General features: G+C 40.6%; 3 protein-coding genes across 3 annotated transcripts; 2 read left to right on the top strand and 1 right to left on the bottom strand.

The window, feature by feature from the left end:
* Positions 1–2,158: 2,158 nt before the first annotated feature.
* On the top strand, positions 2,159–5,137 carry LOC133112468 (microfibril-associated glycoprotein 4-like). Its single transcript, XM_061222890.1, has 6 exons — positions 2,159–2,189; positions 2,402–2,475; positions 3,133–3,372; positions 3,551–3,647; positions 3,843–4,010; positions 4,641–5,137. Exons 2-6 carry the CDS (start codon positions 2,470–2,472, stop codon positions 4,922–4,924), a joined length of 795 nt encoding a protein of 264 aa, XP_061078874.1. The 5' UTR covers positions 2,159–2,189; positions 2,402–2,469; the 3' UTR covers positions 4,925–5,137.
* A 2,359-nt stretch (positions 5,138–7,496) lies between these two features.
* Positions 7,497–8,525, top strand: LOC133121345 (P2Y purinoceptor 11-like). The gene has a single exon (XM_061230545.1). It carries the CDS (start codon positions 7,497–7,499, stop codon positions 8,292–8,294), a length of 798 nt encoding a protein of 265 aa, XP_061086529.1. The 3' UTR covers positions 8,295–8,525.
* A 3,479-nt stretch (positions 8,526–12,004) lies between these two features.
* LOC133121344 (microfibril-associated glycoprotein 4-like) lies at positions 12,005–18,585 on the bottom strand. The gene is made up of 6 exons (XM_061230544.1): positions 18,188–18,585; positions 15,515–15,545; positions 14,921–15,136; positions 14,435–14,531; positions 13,191–13,358; positions 12,005–12,279 (listed from the first exon to the last, which is right to left on the bottom strand). Exons 1-6 carry the CDS (start codon positions 18,583–18,585, stop codon positions 12,005–12,007), a joined length of 1,185 nt encoding a protein of 394 aa, XP_061086528.1.
* Between the last annotated feature and the right edge of the window lie 3,954 nt (positions 18,586–22,539).

Here is a 22,539-nt window from a genome sequence, read left to right as displayed (position 1 = left end):
GTCTATGGTCAAAACTACTTTGCACATGATGTACAAATTATGTTTCTTTCAATAATAGTATTATTTTCAGTATTTTTAACAGAATATTTATCAATGGTACCAATAATCTGGAGCCCGCTGTATCAAGGGTGGCAATAATGCTGGAATTGACTGTATATGTCTATGATAAATCTACTATTTGTTGTTCTTCAAGTGTCTCCAATGTAGCCAACTTGAGCTTTGGCAGTGAATGTCTTTTTTCCTTGTCAACAGCAAATCAGATGTGAAGTGAGGCTCTTTGAAGCCACCCAGTGAGCATTTTGTTTGGTATAAAATGAAATGTTGGCTAGGCAGTCAGGTGAAAACAGGCTACATTTGGTTTTCATGCACAAGTTTTCTAGCTGCCAATGGTGTAGCCAGCCATTGTAGGCTTTATCCACACAAGTGTCATTATTCTGATGGCAAACCCAGTTGGCGTCCAGTTTAGTCTCACCTCACCATTGTCAAGTTGAATATGGTTTCTCAAAAAAAAAAAAAAAAACCTAATTTAAACAGTGGCTTTGTTAAAATGTTGTAGACCCATCTCACCTTGACATTAGCTTTGGGATATTTTCTTCATTTTAATGTGCATCTCTCTCTTTAACTCCTTTCGTGCCTAAATGCTGTTATAATAAACATATTTTTTTAGAAGATTATGAATTAATATGACTGCCACATAGATGTTAGAAGATGCGTAATAACATAGATAATCCCTCACAAAGCAAAAAGAGATTTAAAAAAAATAATAAAAACTGCTAATGGCCTCCACAGTGAGGTCACCAGTAAAGAATCTACTCTTCTGCTGTTAAGATCTCAGTGTTGTTTATGATACGGTGCAACATACCAGTTAACATGGGTTGTGTTCTTTGGCATGGAAGCTATGTTTTTAAATGATTTGACCTTTTAAATGACGTGTTATGGATCATTTCACACATACCAAGTTCAAAGCAATCATAAAAATGTAACTACCCGAGATTTCTTTCATCAAACAAATTACCAACCAGCCCACCTATAAACTGAAAGTGAATGTTTCCTGACTGGCTTTCCTGTAGCTTGGCTTTATCTAGGTCAAAACTGAGCTATATGCACAGCACCCATTTGTATGATTATTTTACAGGCTGGCTCCAAACCTGTATTTCATGCACACTGGCATGAACAGTTAATGTACCTGTTAATAGTTAACTAGCCTAATAACATCATTCTATGGTTTTCTAATGTATAAATATTCAAGCAACTAGTTTGTTAGAAGCAAATAACAAATATATTAAGTAATTATTGTCAAAACATTATTAGTATGCAACAAAACATTATTGTCTGTGAATTAATTCATGTTAGAAATAGTATAATCATAGCAATTAACATATCGTATTGTATGACTGGAAGTGTGACTGGAACAAGACATTACAAGCAAAACACAATGGTGATCAGGTGAACACGATCAGTTGCTCAGATTTAAATCCTTAGACCACAGAACTGCAGTGCAACTGGTACAAATGATCCATATATCACAGATTTGGATAGCCATTCCAGTTTAAACAAGTTTGGTAGAGTAGGGCTTTACACCTGAGTTTTAAACTCCAGCTAAGTACTCTGCAAATGAGCCAAAACATTGAAATAATTTTAAACATACATGTGACGTACATTTACGTGACATTATATTTTGCTCCGGGGGGATTGTCCCCTGCTTGGTCTGATCAAATGCGAGTCACTTTTGATGGAAGCATCAGCTAAACGACTGTACCACTCATAATACTTATTGTGCAGCACTATCATGGGGGGAAAATGAATATTTTTTAAACAAAAACCTTGATATATACTGACTAGGTAGACTGAGCATGCATGGTCTTTTGCAGCTGCACCCTGCTAATGTCCCCCGAAGTAGCCAAATCTGCAGGTCTTTGTGTAACCGTGCTGTAAAGTGTCACATTTCTAAGAACATATTTAAGCAAATATAAAAAGTCCAACATTATTATTGAATATTAATTAATATTATTGAAGATGATGATGATGAGGATGATGATGATGATTATAATAAGAAGAATCAGTGTACATAATTACATTGAAAAAAACTTTCAGCTGGCTTACTTCCAGAAAAGGCACATTATAAAAGTGTCAGAGGAAAGGAACACCCAGCACATCACAGACTCCTTCAGAAGAGGTTACAAAGCTTGGTGAGCTGGAATGTTTATTTGTCTCTGTACTTCTTTTTATATCAATTATCGCTCACTGTGTTTTCATTTTAAATGTATGTACTCTGATTAAAGTAAATTCTTAATGCCCAGTCACACTTGATAAAAGCTTTGATTAAATTACCATGTACATGCTATCTTGATTCAAATGATAATCTGAGCAAAAGGACACTAACATATTTTTTTTTTTTAAGATCACTTTCACTCAACCTGACTTTAATTGTGTGACATCCCACCTGAACACAACCTTTTGGAATTCAGCATGATGGTAAGTCTCACTCTGACATGCTGTACTAATGCTGAAGTTATGCTTTGAGTCAGAACGTCAAGCAAATACAAATGCACGTGGATAGTGTATACATCATGAATATGCATTTTGCATTGACTGGTGATTTCAAGCCTGCATGTTTATTATTTATATTAGGGAATGGGAAATGTGTATTACTGGATTGGATTGTTGATTTACATTGTGTCTGAAAAATGTCTGATAAAACCTTATTTACTTCCCAGAAGACTGGTAGCATCATTCAAACTCATTGGAAAAATAGTTTCAGCATAGTCTCAGTGTTCCTCTCTTGGGTTTTAAAATAGTGTCAGTGTTCCTCTCTCCTGTGTTTCAGAATAGTGTCAGTGTTCCTCTCTCCTGTGTTCCAGCATAGTGTCAGTGTTCCTCTCTCCTGTGTTCCAGCATAGTGTCAGTGTTCCTCTCTCCTGTGTTTCAGCATAGTGTCAGTGTTCCTCTCTCCTGTGTTTCAGCATAGTGTCAGTGTTCCTCTCTCCTGTGTTCCAGCATAGTGTCAGTGTTCCTCTCTCCTGTGTTTCAGCATAGTGTCAGTGTTCCTCTCTCCTGTGTTTCAGCATAGTGTCAGTGTTCCTCTCTCCTGTATTTCAGAATAGTCTCAGTGTTCCTCTCTCCTGTTTCCAGGTGTCAGTGTTCCTTCTTGTGCTCATTTCAATACCTACGATCGTGGCACGAACTAGAGCCACGCCACACACGGTAAAAGAAATCGTGGCACAACCACTTCCTGAGGACTGTGATGATGTCTTCAGAAATGGCTCCACACACAGTGGGGTGTACACTGTCTATCCTCGAGGGTACAACCAGGCTGTCCAGGTGTACTGTGAGATGGACTGTGAGAATGATGAGCACAAAGGAGCATGGACAGTGAGTAACATCACCTGTCAGATAAACTCACCTGCTGAGAGTCTCTTTCTTCCACAGCTCAGAGGCCTGTGTGGAACGCATGCACATATGATGATATTACTGCTGATGATAGAGATTATGATGGTTATTGGTGGTGATATTAGTGAGACAGGCTGGTGAATTTACCTGCATCTTTCAGGTGCTGCAGAGGAGAATGGATGGCTCTGTGAACTTCTACCAACCCTGGAAACAGTACCAGACAGGCTTTGGAAATATTTCTGGAGAACACTGGCTGGGTAAGTAATTTACACTCCCATTTAAATGATTAAATCTACAAACTGACCACATAATCTGCTCAGCGTGTTTCACAGAGAACATTTTATGTATACCATTGCCATCATCACTGAAGTCCATTCTAGAATATTCAATATTACATACATATGTACATATGTGGTTTTGGGTCTGATTATCTTTCTGTGATACAACTGTAGGACTGGATCACATCTTTGCTTTTAGTTGGCAAAAGAAGTACATGTTGATGGTGGAAATGGCAGATTTTGAGGGAGGAAGAGTCCATGCCTGCTACGACTCCTTCTCTATCGATCCTGAGTCTGATGGATACAGGCTGCATATTGGCAAATACATAGATGGAGGTGCAGGTGAGCAGTGTTGCTGCTGGTGTGTGTGTGTGTGTGTGTGTCTGTGTGTGTGTGTGTGTGTGTGTGTGTGTGTGTCTGTGTGTGTATGAGAGAGTGGAAGTGGCAGCAAAGGGATTTAAGGGTATTTCACTTTGCTGCAACACTAGTACATTTGTGGAGCTCACCCCATTGTGTTTGCATTGAGAAAATGCTCGCAACATCAGTCATCTCTGCTAACCGTTAATAGAGTCGCCATATCTCCCATTTGTCCGGCACCCAATTACCTTCAATTACGTTTTGAGACCTCTGCAAAATGTATTTTAAAGCACACACTAAGTACGGAGCACAAAAGATGGCTAAGACAGCACAAACGTCAAATGATCGTTATGATCTATCATCCTCCTTAGTATGTGCTTTGATTTTGGAGAGGTCTCAGAAATGAATGGGAGATTAGTGGGATCCAGACAAATGGGAAATATGGTGATGCCATTAACGGTTGGCAGGGACAGCTGATGTTGCTAGTATTCACTAAAAGAAAAGGAAAAAATGTGAGTAAATGCTGGTCCACTAAATCACTTGTGTGCTACTATAGTGAGATGTCCCTTTAAGATCTGCTGTGCCACATGGTCATTCTCTTGCTCTGATTTTCAGGTGATGATCTGATAGCTTCCAACGGGAGAACATTTTCCACATTTGACTTTGGAGATTATCGTTATAATGCTGAAAGATATAATGGAGGATTCTGGTTCACCTACCATGTTTACGCAAACCCCAATGGCTTGTACAAATGGGGACGTCACTCATACCGAGATACAGGTGTCATATGGCGCTTTTGGAAAGGGTCCTCTTACTCTATGAAAAGCATCACCATGAAGATCAAACCTCTGTCTCTGGAAGACATACGCTCCTCCAACCCCATCCACATTCATAACTAATCTCAATGGGTCCAACTATGGCTTTGTCATGAAGATTATTGCATGGGAGTCCTTACTGTGGTAATTTTAGGATATCAAATGAAGATGATTAACATGATTTGATGATTTAATTTCTCTCCTTTTCATAATTACACTCACCAAGGCCACTCTTGCCTTGGCTTCTGTGTTTGTAATCACCTGATCACCAGCTTCCAAATAAACATGATCCTGATATGTTGTTTCCTGTATTTACTGTGTAGTTTTGCAAACACCATTACACCTCAGCATTCATAATTTTGGCCAAAAGAGACAGCTTACAATCAAAGTCAATGCAACCTAAAGGGAACTGGTGAAAGCTATTGTGCTTGTTCCACAGGGGAAGATGATACACAGCACACAGTGTCGCAAAGACAGGAGAGCTTTCTAGAATGTTGGTTTCTGAGGGAGAAAGTCAGAGATTGTGACACAGTTATGAAGTGCTTGTTAATTTGTGGATGTATTGACTGCGGAAATGAAAGAAAACTGGGCCGGTGGTTGATTTCAGAAAGGTGAAATGGTCCCCATTAGCACCCATAGCACCCATGTGAAGAAAGAGAGAGGACTTGTAGCGTAAGTGGTTAAGGTGAAAGACTGGGACACACAAGGTCGGTGGTTCTAATCCCGGTGTAGCCACAATAAGATCCGCACAGCCGTTGGGCCCTTGAGCAAGGCCCCTAACCCTGCATTGCTCCAGGGGAGGATTGTCTCCTGCTTAGTCTAATCAACTGTACGTCGCTCTGGATAAGAGCGTCTGCCAAATGCCAGTAATGTAATGTAATGTAATGACTTTTACAAACACCCACGGGTTTTTACTGATGATGCACAGAGTTCAACCTGAACACAAGAACTCCATATGAACCCAAACAGAACATATGACCAACAGAACAACTTCTGTCCCCGAAAAATGAAATGTAATATTTCAACAGAACCAAACTATTACAGCTTAATCATAGCACAAGAACTCAAATTGCTCATCATGCATGAAGAGCATGATGATGACCAAACTGTAATTTTTTTATGAATACATTTCCTTTTGGATAGCTTTCATCATTAATACTTTTTAGGCAATATAAATATTGTCTTCCTGTTTGTCAGCCCATTTTCTCCTCTAAGCTCTGGTGTTTTTAGCCACAGAACTGCCATTCAGATCACCCATCTCGCCCAATCTTAATGTTTGGTCAAACGACAACTAAGCGTCTTCACAATGTTTGCATGCTTTATATATTTGCTGCAATCACAATATTGCGACAATGAGCACATACCTAAAACATTCGAATAGCATGCCCAGTTCGCATTAATTTTTTAAAAATACATAATCCGCAAATGGTTCACACTGCCATCTGGTGGCGATTTAAATGACCTACAGTACATTAAGAGAGTGAAATACTGGTGCGCGCGGCATGGAAATAACATGTGAAAGTACTTGGGGAGACTGAATGACAACAAAGTGAAATGGAAAATGTGCGACTCGTACTTAAAAGCAAAGTTTCCGAACGAAGACATACAGCCATAGACGGCATCTACATCTTTCCGCTGCAGACAGTTCAAGATATACAGTGAGCACCGTAATTCTTTGGACAGTGACACATTTTTGTTATTTTGGTTCTGCACTCGAAGACGATCTAGTTAATCCTTGATTTAATTACAGTTGATCGTATATTTGTAATTTTAAAGATTCATTGAAGTTCCAAATTTATGGTTAGATATTCTAGATAATAGACATTTAATGAGACTGATTTCTAATTGTGCAGTTATCCTCCTTCGCCAACATAAGTGGTGCCCTCTGTAAATATAGAGGTATATCCCCTACAATCCAAGGATATGCAACAACATGACTGCTTTCAATTACATAACATTAATATGTCCCAAACATTTTGGTGCCTGTTTGTATAAATAGGCTGTAGTTCCTACATGGTGAACCCAATGAGTATAAGTGGACTTTCCTGGTGTAAAATCCAGCTATCACGATCTTGAAATTACCAGCTACCAGCTCTTTCAAAACATAGCTTGTGCTGTTTTTTTTCAGCAGCGTTTAACTACATGTGAATTGTTTGATGACAAAAATGAAATTGTGGAGAACAGAGTCAGTGATAATATTGGGGTCGCTCTTTAACTGTCCCTCCTTAAACCTTTCATTCTCTTTCCTTCTGCTTCTTCTAATTCCTTTTCTCCCTGTCTTTCTGTCCCTGACTCCATCTATCACTCTCTTCCTTTCTTTGCCTAATAAATAAACTCCTAGCTTTCTAGCTATGCTCAATATCCTGCCCATGCATTGCTGACAGGTAAACCAAGCGGTGTGTATGTATGGTTTCAGTTGTTTGCATCAGCTTGCCGCTGGATACAAATACCACATATTTGCATTGTTTGTTATTCAACAGGGAACCAATAAATTGCCGAGAAAAAGCATAGGTAAAGTGTTCTATTCCATTGTCCTCTAGCAATGGCAAAAAGGCCTGAAAATGATTTTGGTGTTGTTGAAATTGCGTTCTTAGCCCCAGTTTACAGTGTTGAATGCTGTTTGGCTTTAGCTGGGTCCTTGGCGAGTCTGTGGTTGATGTTGACTCGAAGGCAGCACGACCGACACGCTGGGCTAGTGTTCTCCGTGAATCTCGCCGTGAGTGACCTGCTATGCACTCTGACTCTTCCTCTTTTGGCTCACTACTACTTCAATGGCAAGCACTGGGTCTTCGGAGAGGTACTTTGCAAAATTCAACGATTCACTTTCACAAGTAACCTGTACGGAAGCATGTTTTTCATCGCCTGCATCAGCGTCACCCGCTACCTGGCTATAGCGCATCCTTTCTTTACGCATAGCTACTCTAACCTCAAGCACGCATACGTCGTGAGTTTCGTGGTATGGATTGTAAACGTCGCCATTTGTGTCCCAGTTTTTAAATTTGCTTCAACTTCACAGAGCGACATCACGAACTACACCGAATGCGTAACTGCCTCTGGAAAGGATAACCAAATGCAATATTTTCCCTACAGCCTGTTTTTGGCAGCATTTGGGTGCGCGCTGCCGTTTCTGGCAACGCTTTTCTCCTATATCGGTATTCTCCGGTCATCTTCGAAGAACTCATCAATTACAGATTTGGAGAAGAAGAAGCTCGTTCAGGTCGCCGCCACGGTGGTGACAATGTATACGATTTCGTTCATTCCGTATCACGTACTCTTGAACCTGAACTGGTACCTGAAGCTGGATCCTGAAACAGCCTTTAACCGGACCGTGTACTGGCCTTACCAAGTTACGAAAGCTCTGGTCTCTCTCAGCCCGTGTGTCCATCCCTTGTTGTACGCGGCGCTACTCGACAGTATCCGCAGATTGTGTGGCCGGACATGTAGCTCCAAGTGACACGAACGTGCAAATCCAATTATATTGAAATGTCTTTGCTGTCATTTCTCGTGTGTATTTCTGTGTGCGTTGCATGTTTCGTGCTGTGATTGAACCAACCTCCAAGATCATTTCGATGATGCTATGGTTGCTCGTATGTTAGGACTTATCTTGGGGGTCGTAATGAACAACATTTACGAATTTTGTGGAATCACTGGACATTGATGATATTGGTTTTGAATTACATTAAAAGGCTGAACGCATTTCTTTTAAAATTTTGAACAATGTCACGAAGCGATTTTAGACTGTTCTGTAACTGGCTTCTGTATAAAAACCAGTCAGGGTTATATTTTAGTACTTTATGGCTCATTGTTTGCATAAGTTTGCATAGAGAACGCATATGCTATCTTTTACTTTACATATGCAGCACATTTTATTGTCCGTTTTTTTTCTCCATTATCAGCGTCATAATTGAACAAGTGAAAGAGACGAGCTTGTATGTATCTACAAACGGTGGGGCAGAACTGCAGTATATCTAGTCATAGAGAGTGGATGTTTGCGTTTCCTGCATGGTTGTTTATGGGATTGGTACCCTTGTCCTCTGCACTTGTTCGCTCCAGGGCTATCTTTGGCCTGCGTGGAATTGCTATGGTGCCATTTTGACCCGCTATTAAATACAATTTAAATATTAGCTTGTCTTAATATGCTTGAAGCTGCTGTGAATCATGTGTGCAGATTATTTTGTGTTCAAACATCTGGAGAATCCACCCCTTTTTCACCACCTACTTGACCCAGCTCTTAGACCAGGAAGGCTACGGATCATTTCCAGTCTGGACTAGGCCTACTGCAACCACCTCTGCCATCTGGCCTGTGCAGCTCCTCCAGAGAGCCTCTGCTCACCTGAACTACAGCCTCACCCTCTCAGCCACGGCACTCCCCCTCTCTTCGCTCTCAGCTGGGTAGCTATATCAGCTGCATCACATTCAAAACCTTGGTACTGGCCTATCGGGCAGCTAGAGGAACAACTCTGTTATAGCTTCAAAAGATCATCGGACCCCACTTACCTACCAGACCAGTCTGCTCTGCTACTGATTTGTTCTTGTGTACAAATATATTTACAACTCCAAGATCAGGTAATAACTGCAGATATATACACACACTGCTTTGTGCCCTATGTAAACCATACACACACATCCACACACAAATACACAGGCATGCAAACATCCAGCATTTTGCTTACTTAAAACTGTCATGGACAGTGTCCACATTACCAGAAGTCTGCTGCCATCTAGTGGTAAAATGAAGCAAGGGCACATACTGTCACGTACTCAACATCACAATTCTGTCAGAAACACCTGAGCTATGAGTGCGTGTGGGCGCTGGGCTGCTGTTCAAGGACCTGAAGGCCTGCCAGGGTTTGAGAGACGCCCACACATTCATCCAAAACGAGCCCCAGACACACCCGCATACTTGTGCTTTACCATCAGTTCCCATCAATTTCTTTATTTTTAGATCACGCTGATTTTTTCATTGGATCCATATCAGAACTGGATAACCACCACTTAAAAACTAGCAACGTGCAGCCAGTAGCTCATGCCTATAGCTAAGGTCACAAAACTTCACTAAACTAAATTTATACAAATAAGCAGTGCCTGCCCATTCACAAATCATTTAACGCCATGTGAATTGTTTGATTACAACCCCAAAATTGTGTTCAGAGCAAAATATGTCGATTATGAAGGCATTACCCTTCATCTATACCTAAATATACTACTTATACCCTACAATATCATGTCATTTTTTCAGAAGTATTAATTTCCTCTATAATTTGTCACAACCGATTTGGGGTTGCCAGGAGCCTATTGGATTAATTTAAAAATACTTTTAATCAAGGCTTTGCATGGTTTAGTTCCCAGATACATAATTTAATTATTGACACCTTATAGCCCAGTGATGCCTCTTAGGCTCTCTGCTCAAGGACTTTTATTTGTTCCTTTGTCAAGGTTAAAAAACAGAGGTGGGGGAGCTGCGGTGGCGCAACAGGCTAAGACGCAGCAGACTTGCGGTTGCAGTTTGCTGCAGTTGCACACCGGGGACCGGGGTTTGATTCTCGGTCCTGCCAAAAGCCAAGTTTGGCTGGCTCACGTGGGGCAGCAATAATTGGCTCGCTGCTCCAGAGGGAGGGACTTGGCAGGGTTATTAGATCGCCGCACCTTGGGCGCCTCGGAATCACGGCAACGGGCACGAGACGAGATGGCTTGAAGAAGGGGTTTCGCTCTCATTCAGGCCGCCGAGGGACGGGGTACGGGCGGTACATCTAATACGACTACCTCCAATTGAATCAGACGAGGTACAATTGGCTACCAAATTGGGAGAAAAAGGGAAAATTCTGGAAAAAAATTTTTAAGAAAAAAAATAAAAAACAGAGGTGACCCTGCCTTTGCAGTTCTAGCCCCCACGCTCTCTAACTGCCTCCCATTTTAAATTACATCAGCTACATCTATTGAGTGTTTTAGATGACCTTCAAAGACATACTGATTACTTACTCATATAAAAAGCCACATATCCAACCTCTTTGATTGGCTGTTATGAATACCTAGCAACCCTCTAGTAGCACGCAAGCAACAACCTATTATTACTTAGCAACCACCTGGCACCTAGTAATGACCGAGTTGCAAGGGTCTACCAACCAACTAGAGTGGACTCCAACCATAACTCTAACCCTAACCCTTGATAAATCTGTGCAAAAAGTGCTGTAGAATAGAAAATAATGCAGTTATTTATATACGCTTATTTTTCCAACATACCTAAAGTAGTGCACTTTATTCATGATTAAATGTAATCAACCAGTCTTTTATTTTCCAAATAAAAAAATATAACTCCAAAAAACAGGTTCCACAATTATTACCACCCGTGGTTTAATACTTTGTGCAAACACCCCTGGCAAAGATGACAGCCATAGGTTTTTTCCTATAATTTGTGAGAACACATTTGGAGGGATTTTTGACAGAATAACATTTTTGGCTGGTATAATATATCAGAATAATTGATATCCTTGGGATACCTCCCTCTTCAGTTCAGACCACGTTATTCATGGTTTTTAAGTATTGAGACTGAGTTGGCCATTGCAGAACATGGTTGTTGTTTTTACTTCAGCATTTCTGTGTGCATTTTGATCTAAGACCTACCTAGCAGAGGCAACCAGATTTTCCAATGGACAGTCAAGGTAATAATTGGAGGGATCTTGGAGTGGTCTCCAGCCTTGTTGAATGATGTTCTCCAGACTTGACAGACATACAGGAAGAGGTTCAGTGCTGTTATTCTCTTTTGGAGAAGCTTCACAAAATATTAATCATTGGTGAGCCAACAAATTTGAAAGCTATGTTTCACAGAAAGCATGTACAACTCAAAAAAACGTTCAGTGTTTGAAAAATAGGTTTATTAAAAGTGCACAGCTCCCACATACGTTTGAGTCCAACATATGAATCATTGTGTGGGAGCAATTTTTGCTCTTTTTCATGAAAGATACCTTTAATTCTTGAATTAAATTCTTGATTAATCAAGGTTGTCCTTTGTAACGAACATCTGAAGTTAAATTATTCCAAACAGAAATTGCCACAAAACCATGAAAGCAATCAGTTATTTTTCAGTGACAGGAAGCTGCCATGTCAGGCACAGGAAGTAAGCCAAATGGAGTGAGGAAGTGGGTGTGGCAGAGGAGAGGATTCTTTCTACTCCTCCAACCGTTCCAGAGACAGAGATCGGATCTTCATGCTGATGGATTTCATGGAGTACAAAGTACCCTTCCAGGTTTGCCACAAAACGCCAACATTAGCGACTGAGCGCACTCTTTGACCCCATGTGTACAAGCCATTAGGGTTTGCATGAAGACAACGATCAAACCAGAATCCCCCATGGTGGGTCAGGGCACAGTTACTGCTCCAGGCATCCTGGTCTTTGTCAAAGGTGGAAAACTTCTTCTCATTGTGGTAAGCCAGGGAGTCTCCTGAAAGTCGGCAACAAAACAAACAAGACACAATGGGCCTCATTTTATATTGTGTGTGATCACAACACACATAGACTCAGCTTATTTTTAATATCCACATGTGTATGTTGAGAAATACCAAACAATTGTAAAAAAATAAATTCAAAAAAAAGATACGTGCACAAAACTTATGATGAGCACAAATTGACCCCTAAAATACCTTATCAGGACCATGGAATTCAATTTCAAGCTATATAAAGAGATGGTTGAGAAAAGCTTTAAGAACTTCTTAGGCTACATGCATAAACGTACAAACAAATTTGACCCATGGGTGGCGCTAGAGCGCCCGAGGTGGAGATATGAATCTTGGTGGAAAGAATCATGGGACTGTACCTATTGAGTGTGCCAAATTCCAAAACCTTTTATGGCGCCCATACGGTGTCACTGCTCGGCCCCTGAATATGCTACTTGGAGTGCCGTCGCCAACGCTGTAGGAGCTTCTGATAAGTAGCCGATTTCGGAACTCACTGCGCTCTCTCTGAAGTAGGCTACGCCATGCGGCAAATGTCACCTAGAGTGGTCAGCCACTGTTCTGGCCCTCTGTTGTTAAAACTAGTGCAATCTCAGTTTAGACCCAACTGTATATGGTGTAATTGCTTGGTTGTTATGGTTATTGCCTTCTGGCCTTTGAGGAAGCGATTTTGGAACTTAATATAAAAAATAGTACATGGTGGTTCAGCTGTATTATTTTGTGACGATGAGAATGTGACAAACCTACGTAAAACATACTAATGTTATTTCTAGCCACTTTTCTTGGCAGATATTCCATAGTGCAACCAGTATACCATTAAGCCCCTACATGCATTTTACACAAGAACAACATTGTCACATTCAAAATGAGCCATAATGAAAAAAAGTGTACAGTGACTTACCTGCACCTCCATCAATGTAAGTGCTAATATGCAGTTTGTATCCCTCTGACTCAGGGTCGATTGAGAAAGAGGAGTACTGGGCATGGACCCGCCCTCTTTCAAAGTCTTCCATATCCACCCGCAGCTCATACTTCTTTGTCCAAGTAAGAAGGAAGATGTTCTCCAGCCCTGCAGTCAGACAGAAGTGTGGGAGTCTGGCCTGAATTTTCTGGATGCTGCTCACCCACAGGCCTATTACAGGTGATGCTTATGCCACCCGTCACTGCGCTCAGTACCAGAAAGGCTGCCCATAAATTTCTGTTAGGTGTCAGATTCTGTGTTTTCTGTCATCTGCTTTATCTAAGTCCCTAGCGTTTTCGTTCATTGTTACCCTCACCGTATTCTGTTTGTCAGTTCATTTATTCCCTGTCATTCGTTTCACCTGTCTCTGACTTCCTGATTTTTTCTGAATTAATTGTAATTCCCTCTCATTACCTATGAATAAAAAACCCTCTGTTTGTGTAGTTAGTTACTGGATTGGCATGAGCCTTTGCCATACTTTCCAGCATTTTTTCCTGTCTGATTTCCCATGTACCAACCCATTTTGTTTTAGACTTCTCTTTACTGGATTCCCCTTCTGTTTCCCTTCCTGCTGTACTTGCACCCTTTTTTTCTTTTCGGATTTTGATTTTGGATTTCTTTTCTTTCTGGGCTGTCTGTGTGTTTTCGACCCTTTGACATCAACCATTCTCTGGATCATCCTTGTTGTACCCATTTGGCTGGTTATCGAACTATTGCCTGGACTCTCATTTTCGACCTGCTTTATCTCTCTCTGACCATAAATGAATTTAAAGTGACAATACATAATCTAGTTAGCCTCACTTGTGAGTGTTTTAAGTGAGTGTTTTAAAACATTTACATAATTTTAATTGAAAGTTTGAAGTTTAAATATTTTTTTAATCATTTTATTCTTTCATTTTGAATCAGAATGATTTATTTATTTAACTTAATACAACAACAATTTGAAAGGAAAATACGTAGTATTTATGTGTACATTCGGCAGACTTGCAAAAGAGGGCACCTGCTCTCGACATGTCAATAGTTTAAATAAAGGAGAAATTAGGCACAGTATTTCAGACTCCTGGCCCCATTCATTTTTGAGTCCCTTCTGTCCGTCTCGTGGCGGTCCGAATTTACTATAAGCTAAAGCAGATCAAATGGGATAGCAAGTCAGACCACTTTTTTTAAGACCACTATGACCTTACCCAGCCAGTACTCTCCAGCTGGGTCTCCAAATCCGGTCTTGTACTGATTCCAGGGTCTGTAGAAGTTCACAGTTCCATCCATTCTCCTCTGGATCACCTGAAAGATGCGGGGAAATTCACAAGCCTCACTAATATCATCATCATCATCATCATTATCATCATCATTAGAAATGACCTCATAATTAACCATCGCCACCAGCACCATATTCGGTGTCATCATTCATCCATCCATCCATCCATCCATTATCCTGAACAGGGTCGCAGGGGGGCTGGAGCCTATCCCAGCATACATTGGGCAAAAGGCAGGAATACTCTCTGATCAGCCTAACCTGCATGTCTTTGGACTGTGGGAGGAAACCGGAGTACCCGGAGAAAACCCACGCAAACACCTTCTGTGCCACCCTCGGTGTCCTCATGAGCAGTTTAATTACCACATGGTTTCCAGTTGTGAAAAGAGAGGGGCCCTCAGCAGGTGAGCTTACTTACTGTCCACATTCCTCTATCGACTTCATTGTCATCTTCACAGCCCATGTCACAGTACACCTGGACAGGTTTGGTGTCTCCTCCAGGATAGATTGCGTACACACCACTGTGTGTGGAGCCATTTCTGTAGATATCTTCACAGTTCAAAGGAAGGATTTTGTGGACAACAGGAACGGAGAGGGCTGTCACAGGAAGTAGCACATGTAGGAGCACTGAGACCTGGACACAGGAGAGAGGAACACAGAAGGCTCCAATCGGTTACTTTTCCTTCCCTCGCTCCTGACCCAGAAATCGTTCAAGGTCAGCCATCATTAAGGACATTCCAACCCCTTAAATGTTCCTTCTAGGAGTAAGGAGAAGAAGTTAGGAACTCCCAATCTTTCCTTTGAGCACAAAAATATAAGCGCTTCCTAAGTTTTTTATTCGGAAAACCTGATGTATAAATTAATGACCTGTGGATCGACCTTTCCCCATCTGCCACACACCTGCCACGTGTCTAACTGATGTGGCTTTGAACTGACGTTTGAAGGAGCAAGGGCATTCCATTTGTGTAATTCACGCTTTCTCGATTTCCCGGTCTTTACTTATTTGTCTTACTTCTATACCTCGCCTCTCCCGATGGGTGGAGCTAGGGGCAAGAAAAGGAGAAAGGAAAAGGAAAAAGGAGGAAAATAAGGGATCGGAATGAGCACTGAGACTATGCTGGAACACAGGAGAGAGGAACCTTGAGATTGTGATCTATTTACTTGAGCATTTCGTCTTGAGCTCATAGTCTCGACATGACCACTTTGTCAAGGTAGGGAGCCCTGACGAGCGTTCATGATGGGGAAGGTTTTGTGGCAAATTATGTTTTTGGCAAACAGTTAATGTTGCTCGATTTTAAATGAGTTTGTCATTTCAATAATCACGACTGACATAGGTATAATAATGCTAGCTAGCTGATTAGCTGCCTACCTGAGATTTCTTTACAAAAGTACGAACACATATTACACTAAAACAATCAAATCATTGTAAACCCAGTATAAACCACACATTGGCCACACATTCCCTTTTCAAACTGTTAGCTAAAGTTCATGGTGAGCAGAAAAAAAAGTTTGAATATGTTGGTGAATGTTAGCTGGCATTCACCATCTTGAATGTACGGCTAGCTTTTTCAGCTCAAAAAAACAGTGTTCTCCCTCTGTTTCAAGCTGTTGCACCATGCAAGACATTAGACACTGATAATGTTGGCAGCAGCTCAATGCATAACAGCAGACATGGTCAAAGGGAATAAATGTAATCTCAGTGACTTTGACCATGTAATGATTGTTGCTGCCAGACTGAGTGATTTTCATGCACGCAATAACAGAGAATGGTGTAAAACACATGAAAATGGCTAGATTGGTTCAAGTAATCAAATAATCACTTTACAACAGTGGTATACAGAAAATAATCTCTTAACATGCAGCACACCAATCCTTTCACACCAACACCATGCTCCAATTGGATGATGCTTCTTACCATCATGCCAGAATGCAGATAGAGCGTTGCTGAATGGTTTACAGTCCAATTTCTCTCCGATTTCTCGAGTTTGAGCGGTGAACCTGTGAAGACAGAGGCCATGTTTCTGGTGGCAAAACGTATGTGATAAATAGTGTAAGCTAAACTCCAGATCTGTTCATATGAATTATTGAGAAATATTTCATGGTGGTTTTAAATGTATGAGGCCGTAATGTGTTTTGGGACAAGGGTCCCTTGCAGAAATGCATACAAATTAATTACTCATTTACTAGGAAAATAAACATAAAAATAAAGTATTTTATGCTACAGTGACTTCAAAACAACATAAAAAAAATAATTGTCTAGCTCACCTTTGTTGGTTCTGTAAGCACTGTGTAGCCGTCTTGGCGATGGGGTTTTTCTTCTGCTCTAAAGCCAACTCTCCTTTCCAGAACTTTTATACATAGCTTTTCCTGGAATGCAGTCATCTAATGTGTTGTTTGCCCTATGGGAATGATTCTACCATTTCTTTTCCAGGTATAGTATTATTTCCTTATTTTTAATCAAAGTGAGCTGGTTGCCCTACTTTTCTGTATGTGATATTTCCTACACAGGGTATTCTTTGTTGTTTATTGTCTTTTCAGGTATTGAAATTAGTTTTTTACCCTATGGGAACAATGCTGCCTTTTCTTTTCCAACAGGTACACTGTTGTTTTGACATATTTAAACTCAAGGTGAGATGGTTGTCCAACATTTATCCATGTCATATTTCCTAGAGTCATTCTTTGGCATTCTTTCACTGAAACTGACATTGTATTAAAAAAAAACACAGAAACTGCCCTCTAGCCTTTTTCTTCATCAGAGTTCTTTATTAACACCAACAGAGCCAGAAACTGTAATAGATAGTACTGTAAGACCTGTGAGGTGTTGCATTATTATTATTATTATTATTATTATTATTATTATTATTATTATTATTATTATTATTATTATTAGTAGTAGTAGTAGTAGTAGTAGTAGTAGTAGTATAATAATAATAATAATAATAATAATAATAATAATAATAATAATAATAATAATAATAATAATAATAATAATAATGGCATGGATGGTGCAGTGGGTAGCACTGCCGCCTCACAGCAAGGAGGTCCTGGGTTCGAATCCCCGTCGGCCGGGGCCTCTCTGTGCGGAGTTTGCATGTTCTCCCTATGTCTGCGTGGGGATCTGAGTGGAAGGAAATTGATTTTCTCATCCATGGCAGGCAGCCAGCGAGCCATCACCATCAAACACTGCCAACCTTTTTTGTGTGTTCCTCACAAGACACATTAGTAAGTTACTAGTATACCTCTTCGGTGCTGCAATGCTAAATTTCCAAACTGGTAGAGTAGCTGGCTTTTAAAAATGACACTGAAAAGAATTAGCACAACGAGCTCAGAGGAAATAGAGTTTATTCACCAAGTTAATTCAATTCAAATATTGAACCGATCGATTAATTATTTTAACATGGAAAAAACACCAAAATGTCAGTCAGTCGCTCAGCACTAGTAGGTTATATAAATATAATAAATAAATAATAATAAATATAAATATAATAATCTTTATGAATCCACTTAAAAAGACCAAACCCGAAGAGTTACTGTTTACTTATAATAATTCCTCGAAACATGATGCACAGAACTCGCACGACGCCTCAACACAACATTCTAAATCGCACGGGGCAAAAGCTGAGCAGCAAAGGAGACAACAACTCCCCCCCTCCTCAGAGGCTATGCCTTCGCCTACAGCACTGACTATGCCTTGTACTCCGCCTCCACCTCCAGAACTGACTCCACCTCTACCTCCAACTCTGACTTTGCCTTCATCTGCACCTCCATCATCATCCCCGGCTCCACCTCCATCATCATCCCCGCCTCCACCTCCATCATTGTCTCTGCCCCCACCTCCATCATTGTCTCTGCCCCCACCTCCATCATTGTCTCTGCCCCCACCTCCATCATCATCCCCACCTCCACGTCCATCATCATCCCCACCTCCACGTCCATCATCATCCCCACCTCCACCTCCATCATCATCCCCGCCTCCACGTCCATCATTGTCTCTGCCCCCACCTCCATCATCATCCCCACCTCCACGTCCATCATCATCCCCGCCTCCACCTTCGTCATCATCTCTGCCTTCACCTCCAGCATCTTCTCCACTGCGTTTCCCAGACATAATCAGGAGCTGTGGAAGAAAGAGACCCTCACCAGGTGAGTTTATCTGAGAGGTGACGTGACTCACAAGCCAGCTTTTCTCCACCATCCACGTGGCCCATGTCACAGACACACCTGACAATAAGGTCACATGAATTGACAATAACTAATGTTGGTGTTAACTAACATACTGATCATTAATTCATGTGAACAAATACATTTCATGAACCTTATTTTAAAGTGTGACCATGTACAATTACATTACATAACATTACCAAACATTACATAATATAACATTACATTAAATAACATTACATTGCATTAATTTAACCAGAGTGAGCAACTGTACCTTGTAGAACAGGGATCAGCAACTCCTTGATGGCTGACAACTGCTGGTTTTCCACCCTCCCTTTACCTGGGAGTCAGGTGTGAAGACAGTCTGGCCAATCAGTAGCACTAATTACCCGGGAGAAAAGAGAACCAGGGCTGGATTTGGAGTTCCCTGTTGTTCATGTTCCCTGTTGTAGAATAATGTAAGTGCATTCAGATGTATTTCTCCATTGTTCAGATGCTTTTTTGGCAACTGTGGTCAAAGACTGCAAATGCAGTCATCACAAATTCAAATGCATTCTCTGAACATTTGACCAGTTTGAAGTCATTGCTATTTAATTTGCCAAGGCCTTGGCCAGCTCTCCCACCTCATATCCATACACCCCTACCCATACATCTCACTGCTGCATCTCCTACTCCCTCTGCTTCCATTTTCTTTGATGTAGGTGACCAACCTGGTGTTTCGGTTTGTGTGTGACTTCATACTGTTTATTGAATCAAAAGAGGGCTGTTTTCTTTTTACTACATTTAGTGAGGGGTTTTTGTGATCAAATTTTATTTTTAGGCACCAGTATGTGTCTTTGTGAATGGTATGAAAAAAATGTCAACTTCTGCATGCATTTACCGCCTTACGCAAAATGAAACACAGATTTGGTATTTGTGTCACTTATTCTGAAAACCTGCACAGTTGTTTCTAACAATGCATCCAAACAATTGAGACAAACTGTAATATGAGTAGAACAACACTAGTCAAATATGCCAACCAAGAACCATACAATGTATTTTTGCATACATATTACATTCATTTTCAGCCCTAAGAAAAGAAACACGCAACCATAAATATCAAAACCTAAAACCATAGAAGATCATAACCCAAATTAGCAATAAAGGTGGGAGTGGAATGGGGGTGGGGATGGGAGGAGAACCAACATATAGTCTGAAGAGATAAGTCCTCTGTCTGTATTTCATACCACTGGGGGGCATGAAAGCTCTCATGTCTGCATTAAGGAAGCGATTGAACAAACGTGAATCATTAGAAGCATCTGTGAAGCCATTTGTCCCAAACAGTATGGTCTCCTGACAAATGCCATTTAATCATATGTGAACAAATTGTGAATGAATTAAAGTTGTGGAGTACACAGCCAAATCAAGAAAAACTATGTCCTTGTCTCAAACGCTTTGGAGCTGACTGTATATACACTTGCTGAGCACTTTATTAGGAACAACTGTCCCAATCCCAATCTCTTGGGATTTTCAAGCACAACAGTCTCCAGAATGGTGTGGAAAACAAAAAACATCCAGTGAGCAGCAGGACCAGACTGGTCAAAGCTGTTAGGAAGGCGACAGTAACACAAAATAACTGTGCATTACAACAGTGGTATGCAGGAGAGCATCTCTGAACACACAATGTATCAAATCTCTAAGTGGATAGGCTACAGCAGCAGAAAACTCAATACGTCTACAAAATAGGTCTAATAAATACAGAATAAAGTGCTTACTGAGTGTTTGTAGGATATGCTTCATTTCTTGCCTTTAACAGATGAATAACACATCCGATGACTTAGTCAGAGTTCTCCTTCCCTCTGAATTCAGCTCCACTTGATGTGGGTATCGTTGCATGTCCTAATATCTATATATTGTCGTAGATATCTAGAACTGCATCAGCATGCATTACAAAGGATTCAACTAATGTGAGAAAATGTAAATTCCCTCCAGAGATGGTGACGGGCTCTAAAGGGCTGTAATTACATCCATGATTGGCGAGCCAAGTTGGAATTCAAGAGTGGTCGTGTTCTCAAATTGCAAGTGTGTTCTCACCTCAGAACTAGCAACCCAAATTACCCTAGCAACTGGCCTGTACCACTCAAGTAACTGGACTACCTCAGAATTCAGTCATGTCTATGTATCTAATGGCCTTTGTGTGCCACCTGAAGGAAAGGTTTAATTTATATGGAAGAAAACGTGTTTATGAGTAGCGTGTTTCTGCGGAAATGTAACACTCTGTCCTTCCTCAAAATGACACTTTTCATCAAATGCACGCGCACTGCCATCAACTGGTAAAAACATCAATAGGCATTGAAATTCCACATGAGTTTTCCCAGGACTGCACTCAGATGTGTCCCGAAATTGCTCCAAATACGAAACATACAAACTGTAAAGAAAACCTTCACATGTGTTTTATTCACATATATGAGAGCATGTTCTTATAAAGCATGCCCAAAGAGCTTTATATCACCTGTATCACAAAGCAAGATTACTGAATTTGCTGGATAACTGTACTGAGTAAAACCCAAATCTGGAATATGGCCGGAAGTAAAAAAAAAGAAAAAAAGAAAAAAAAAAAGCCTGTTCCAGTTATCCAGCTAACTCAGTAATCCTACTATGTGGTAGCCTCGTGGGGTAGCATATATCCTTGTGGCTAACTTGCTTGACTGGGACCCAGAAGGTTGATGGCTGAAACCCCAGCAAAACCCAGCATATGATTGTGTGAACAAGTGATGTTATGGTGTAGAAGTTTTCACATGCTGTTTTGAGAATGTTAATTGTCATTTGACAATTGGGCCAAAGTGATTGAGAAAAACTTTGCTTTAGCCCAATTGCAAATGACAATTAATGAATGAATGACATTTCTCTTTGCTTTCTACAAATTGCAAATGTGAAGCACATTCCTGCAAATTATTAAGTCCAATTGTCTACAAATGGCCCAATTATCAATCACATAAATCGTGTTGATCAAAATAGATTATGCTGGTTTTTGTTGAATAGGTTTACTCTCAACTACTGTGCAACTACTCTTTCTGTATGTCATCACATGCAAACGGTCCATCCAGCCATCATAATGCTGTGTGTGAGGACATCACAGCAGAAGCCTACAGGGCTTGGATGAGGCATGAATGAAGATTTTTTTTCCACATTGCATTGCCAGAGAAGAATATCTGATACTTCATGGATGAGAATCTGTAGCCACATGCACAGGAGTGGCAGGACATCCTGTGGAGTCGATGACTCATTTAAATACACATTAAAACCCTGTATCTTTATTTTTGCTTGATAGTTATTCAGTTCCCACATTTTGTATTGGCATATTTCAACTGTACATTGCAATGTTACTTTTTGTGTTGTTGTGTTGCATTGTGTCAGAGTATCAATAAAATTGAATCTCAACAAGTAAGATTGTTCTCCACTTGCAAGTGGGCTTTTTCATATTTCAGTGTGAAATATTGTACTGCACAAAGATTTGAACACGTTGAAGATCAGGGAAACGTTCTTGTGGGGTGCACTGTCATAATGACAATATGTCTAACCATTCTGTCTGTCTTGCTTTCAAACAATGATGAAGGGACTTTTAATTTAGAGGGCACTGACAAATTCATTGAAACAATTATGCGTTAAAGATTTTGAGCCAGGTACGCGCTTTCGGAGCTGAACCATAATGTTGCTGTGTGCATAAACTGGGCCAAAGCCATTGACAAAAACTGTAACCGCATTGTGAACCCGTCCCGTGATGTAGTGCACATTTACTGCAGGAGGGATGTGGAAGCTGACTCATCTTGAAGGTGACGAGGATGCCAACTGGTGAGTACGCAATACGCAATACGCAATACTTCCAGTTCAGTCCCC

The sequence above is a fragment of the Conger conger genome, chromosome 2 (genome assembly GCF_963514075.1).
Source record: "Conger conger chromosome 2, fConCon1.1, whole genome shotgun sequence".
Classification (NCBI taxonomy): Eukaryota; Metazoa; Chordata; class Actinopteri; order Anguilliformes; family Congridae; genus Conger; species Conger conger.
The sequence above is the reverse complement of the archived record's forward strand: the minus strand, read 5'-3'. Positions and strand labels throughout refer to the sequence as shown.